Here is a 4,681-nt window from a genome sequence, read left to right on the forward strand (position 1 = left end):
AATAATTTATCATTATTCTATTTTATTGCACAAGTGACGTTATATCAAATGCGATAGCAATAATTCAGAAAAAACAATACAAAAACTAAGTTAAATAGTGATTTTCATTTTTCACTAGCCAGCAGCTGCAGCAACAGTAAAGAACAGCCAGCAGCAACAACAGGCATGAGCGGCATTAACAAAATGAAAACAACGAAAAAGCAAGAAAGTAAATAATACAATACAATACAATACAATACAGTAAAATACAATCCACCACTTAGAAGGCGGCATTAAATCGGCTCCGGCGTTATATACATTAAAGCTTCTAGGAACTGCTCCAGCGTTCGTCTACCGTTGGTGTATTCACCCGTATATTGTGCAACCTGTCGTTGCTTTTCAGCATAAACTTTGCTTACGCGTCTTAAGTCACCAACGGTAGCGTTTCCTGATAGCACTTTTTGAATCAGGGTGTCCATCACACCTTATTCTGCTATCAGGATCTGGAGCAGCTCATACAACCTGTTGATTTTTAGCCGCTTTTCTGTTGAGCTGATTGTGCCAACCTTCCAAGTGATTATTGGTTCTGATATTTACATTATATACATTCCAAAGCGGCAGTCGCTCATCGGTCATCCACTCCTGCCGAAAATATTGGAATAAAGCTGCCAGGCTACCCGTAATGCCTGTTTCAAGCAGCCTAACAGCGGTATCAACTTGCGGTATAGGAGGAAAGCGGTGACCAGGAACATTTTTATCTTTTTTCTTGATTCTTCTTCTGTTCTATATCGTGTTTTCAGTCAACTCACTGACTTTTTTGTTCCGCCTGGCAGAAGTGGAAGTAGCAGCCCTGTACCCGCGTATTCGGGAAGTAACCCCGAATTGCAGGTATCAGGGCTGTTTCAAAATCACAGATAATGGTATGTGGATTAAGGTCGACCTCCAGAACTGCCGCTTTGTCTATTAAAGCTTGAAAAATATACCCGTACGTTCCAATATCTTTACCCGTACATAAACAATAGACTGCTGGCACCAGCTTACCCGCCACAAAGGCATGGATGGTAAACAGTTGTTCATACCAGTATAATACAACCTTGAATGTGCCATCCATGCCCCAGGTTTTCACGGCTGCCAGTAGTCTAATGATATCGGCCATCGAAAAGATCAGGATATGCTTTGACGCACACTGCCACAATAAAAAATTTTCACCGGCCTTCGTTGTTCTGAAGGGGACAGGGATTTGCAGGTCCCAACGATGTTCAGGCAGTTTTAGGCAGCGCTTTGACCGGTGGCTGTACATCAGACTTTACCCGTTTAGCAGCCAGAAAATAGTCAGATGATGGCTCAGCGGACGCGGCGAAAGCTTCTTCATCGTAAATGGCGGGGGTTTCGTTTCTTTCGAGCTTCGCTTTCACAAAACCGCTATTTTTTCCATTTTGTACCCCAAGTGCGGATCGAATGGGCATGCTTCGACGATTGGTCTGCCTGAGCACCGCTGTTACATCCAGGTTTGTGGTTAGTCCACCTTCGCACCTTTTCTTTTCCTGTACCAAAACAAATTCTTTATAAAAAAGTACATATTTAGTATTTTCAAAGGACATACTCGCTACGCCACAATCTCCAATTTTTCAACCGTTTGCCAGTATATCTCAATTTGTACGCCCTGCTTTCATACACAAGAGACGTACCACCGCAACGGTTTGTTACAAGACGTAACTTAGGAAAATCAGACTTCAACTCGTGGCACCAAAAAATGTAGCAATGGCAAGGAGCACTACACTTTTTATAACAATCAGGTTCCAATACTGACTGTAGTTCTTTGCGCCTTACTCGAACTTCTGGACTGCATTTCACCAGTTGCAACATCAATCCCAAATCATTGTCAACTTCAGCACCATTTCCATTGAAATATATATCCAGCAGTTGTCCATCTCGTTCAAGTACAATTTTCATATGCCAGAAAGCAGGAAGTTGGTTTTTAATTTTCTTGTTTATTTCCTTGTGATGGCTGCTGCGCTATGCCATAATCTTTGGCAGTTTATTTGCTTTAGCCATCATTTGTTGTTCTAATCGAAAGATCAGTTTAACAGCCAACTTGTTTGCCATTGTAACGACCCGCTTAGCGGGGTCGTCTGATTCGCTTCCTCCGGGTCCGCTCCAGTTCGCCCGCCGTCACTCTTGGCCGGCTCCTCCTCGCTCGCGCGGTCTCGTCTTCTTGTTGCCATTTTCGAGGTTCGTATCGTCACAGCTCTCGCTCTTCACATTCGCCAACTCACTGAATGCCGGATGGTCTTCGCCGCTCCAATATATAGAAGTATTTCGCCGCAGGGGGTCACTGGGGTGGGTCAACTGAAATGATTCCTCCATTGTCTTGCTGACAGTCCCCCGGCCTGCGGCCCTTCTATAAATCAGCAGCTTGTTGCGCGACGGCTTTGATCCGCTGCCCCAACGGACCATCAGCGACCGGCGGGCCATTGGGTCAATGACCGAACGACACGCTTAACAACGGCTAGTTAAGTTCCGACACGTCGGGTCATGCGGGTCTGTCGCCAGAAGACAACCGCGGTTTTTGCCGGCGGCATCTTTGAACTGGGCGGGATGGGAGAATTTATTGCCGCGGCTCTGCGTCTGCCTCAGCTGGACCTGCAATTAGCAACGCCACCGTACAGCCATGGTTGTTACACATGCATCATCATGTGGCTAGCTAAATCATTATCTGATATAGGAGAAAAATATTTGCTACAGTTCTATTTTCAACATCTCCAGTAAAAACGGCTCAACCAAATGCTGAAGCCGACTTAGTGTAACAGTCCTCACCAGTCGGTGACGTTCGTTTTGTTCCAGATCCGGTTGAAGAAGAGGCGGAACAGCGGACTTCGTTTCCTTCTCACGGCACCACCGATGCATTTATATTACAGTAGAAAACAAGTTTGCACTTGATTAATAAAATGGGCTCGTTGCATCAGAATAAACAACTGCAATAATGATCGCTTTTGTTCCGCCAATTCATGCGAAATCTCTGATGGTCAGGAAGTGGATTGTAGGTATGAATGTTAGCGGCAACAAGTTATAGCGAGTGCCTACTAGACACAGACGGCATGCATGAGCTCGATTCCCATCAATGCTTCATCACTTGGCTCTTTTCACTTGGCTCACTTGGCTTCGGACACAGTTCGACATCAGCAGTCTTTATTACTCTTGCTCATCGCTTCACTTAAATTTACTGCTCTGACGATGACGAGATACCGGGTTTATATAGCAGGCGGAGGCCGGCCTCGGAGGGAGGTCGCTGAAACAGGCCGCCGAGCTGACCTAGATATTGCTAGCCGAGGCATTAATGTATTGCCCAAGTGGTGCCGCTTCGGGCGCAACGTGACCCCCTGTGAATTGAGTGGAACAAATGATGCAGCTATCACTCCTAATTTTACTCTTGTATGTATTTTTATTATTAAAAATGTTTTAATTAATAATTGTGCTGATTTGATCATCAAATTATACAAAAACCTGCTTCTCTATAAATTACAAAAATACAAACTTGATTGTCATTTATACTGTACTATGTATACAGAATTGTTTCAAGTTATCAAAAATGGATGAAGCAGCGAGAGAAAAATTGTTGAAGATGGATGCTGAAAAGAAAGAAAAGTGCATGGAACTTCAAAGATTGAACTCCGAGTTGCAATCAGTAAAGAACGACTGCTGGTTTTGGTTATTTTTTTATGTATATTATTTTATAGAGAGGCTTCAATCTTGGAGATTCATATGTTGATGAAAATGACTATCCACGCAGTGATATTGACATTCCTGTTGTTCTCAACATTGCTCGTCGCATACGATGTATTGTAGTTTTGTTTGTTTTTATGTTTTATTTTTATGTTAATTAATTTTGTTTAGGCCTTCAAACGGAACTTACGGATCTGAACGAAAAGATATGTGAAGGTTTGAATGACATACATAGTAAATATATTGCCCGTTGCAACAATGAAATGAGCGCATTCGCAGTTGTTGATGAAGTATTGCCAAATTCCACTGGTGAAGTGATGGTCAGTTGACAATGTTTTCTTTAAAAAAAATTTTTTTTTTCAATTATTTTAATTTAGGGTTTGAAAAAGCATGACAAACTGTTTCGCATTGGTGAATTTAAAGTTGAAGATTTTGAAAGTTGTGATAGCATTGTCGAACTTTTGGAAAATGCGGTAAGCATGTGCAGTAAACAAGAAAATTGAAAGCCGACTTTTTCTGCTTTCCAGCATAATATGAAAATTGTACTTGAACGAGATGGACAACTACTGGATATATATTTCAATGGAAATGGTGCTGAAGTTGACAATGGTTTGGGACTGACGTTACAACTGGTGAAATGCAGTCCAGTAATAACTATGGAAAGTCCATAACTGGCAGTATTTTTGTTACTGAAGTGTCAAAGCAGTAAAATTATATTATTTGAAATTATAAAATAAATTTTTCTCAAGAAAGCATGTGTTTTCGATATGACTGGCAGCTAAGTCTGCAATTCTCTCGTTAAAAATAATAATGTACTTTTTTCTCACCTTTGCATATTTCAGTTATAAATTTGTAGATCTCGCGTCGTGCAAAATGTCATATAGTTTAATAGGAAAAGATGAATTTTCGGTATGTGTATTGCGTTGTGAGGGAAGTGATTATGAGCACTTAAATCAGCAAAATTTCACAAACAAAAGTG

General features: G+C 41.7%; 4 protein-coding genes across 4 annotated transcripts; 1 reads left to right on the forward strand and 3 right to left on the reverse strand.

Annotated features, from left to right (window-relative positions):
* Nucleotides 1-492: 492 nt before the first annotated feature.
* On the reverse strand, nt 493-1,135 carry Tsp_12631 (conserved hypothetical protein). Its single transcript, XM_003370318.1, has 2 exons — nt 836-1,135; nt 493-762 (listed from the first exon to the last, which is right to left on the reverse strand). The coding sequence occupies exons 1-2, from the start codon at nt 1,133-1,135 to the stop codon at nt 493-495; spliced, it is 570 nt and encodes a 189-aa protein (XP_003370366.1).
* A 103-nt stretch (nt 1,136-1,238) lies between these two features.
* Tsp_12632 (hypothetical protein) lies at nt 1,239-1,932 on the reverse strand. Its single transcript, XM_003370319.1, has 2 exons — nt 1,579-1,932; nt 1,239-1,523 (listed from the first exon to the last, which is right to left on the reverse strand). Exons 1-2 carry the CDS (start codon nt 1,930-1,932, stop codon nt 1,239-1,241), a joined length of 639 nt encoding a protein of 212 aa, XP_003370367.1.
* A 219-nt stretch (nt 1,933-2,151) lies between these two features.
* Tsp_12633 (conserved hypothetical protein) lies at nt 2,152-2,454 on the reverse strand. The gene has a single exon (XM_003370320.1). The coding sequence runs from the start codon at nt 2,452-2,454 to the stop codon at nt 2,152-2,154; it is 303 nt and encodes a 100-aa protein (XP_003370368.1).
* A 759-nt stretch (nt 2,455-3,213) lies between these two features.
* Tsp_12634 (putative 26S proteasome non-ATPase regulatory subunit 9) lies at nt 3,214-4,591 on the forward strand. The gene is made up of 7 exons (XM_003370321.1): nt 3,214-3,411; nt 3,548-3,664; nt 3,717-3,816; nt 3,874-4,022; nt 4,080-4,175; nt 4,209-4,349; nt 4,559-4,591. Exons 1-7 carry the CDS (start codon nt 3,214-3,216, stop codon nt 4,589-4,591), a joined length of 834 nt encoding a protein of 277 aa, XP_003370369.1.
* The last annotated feature ends 90 nt before the right edge of the window (nt 4,592-4,681 follow it).

Source organism: Trichinella spiralis, assembly GCF_000181795.1.
Source record: "Trichinella spiralis strain ISS 195 chromosome Unknown Scfld947, whole genome shotgun sequence".
In the NCBI taxonomy this organism is placed as follows: domain Eukaryota; kingdom Metazoa; phylum Nematoda; class Enoplea; order Trichinellida; family Trichinellidae; genus Trichinella; species Trichinella spiralis.

Excerpts from the sequence above, each read along its gene's own strand:
- Tsp_12631 (XM_003370318.1), bottom strand. The coding sequence starts at position 1,135 with ATGGCCGATATCATTAGACTACTGGCAGCCGTGAAAACCTGGGGCATG. Across the intron at positions 763-835 it reads GTTACTTCCCGAATACGCGG|AACAGAAGAAGAATCAAGAA; the intron begins GTACAGGGCTGC and ends AACACGATATAG.
- Tsp_12632 (XM_003370319.1), bottom strand. The coding sequence starts at position 1,932 with ATGAAAATTGTACTTGAACGAGATGGACAACTGCTGGATATATATTTC. Across the intron at positions 1,524-1,578 it reads GATTGTGGCGTAGCGAGTAT|GAAAAGAAAAGGTGCGAAGG; the intron begins GTCCTTTGAAAA and ends GTTTTGGTACAG.
- Tsp_12633 (XM_003370320.1), bottom strand. The coding sequence starts at position 2,454 with ATGGCCCGCCGGTCGCTGATGGTCCGTTGGGGCAGCGGATCAAAGCCG.
- Tsp_12634 (XM_003370321.1), top strand. The coding sequence starts at position 3,214 with ATGACGAGATACCGGGTTTATATAGCAGGCGGAGGCCGGCCTCGGAGG. Across the intron at positions 4,023-4,079 it reads ATTCCACTGGTGAAGTGATG|GGTTTGAAAAAGCATGACAA; the intron begins GTCAGTTGACAA and ends ATTTTAATTTAG. Across the intron at positions 4,350-4,558 it reads AACTGGTGAAATGCAGTCCA|ATCTCGCGTCGTGCAAAATG; the intron begins GTAATAACTATG and ends ATAAATTTGTAG.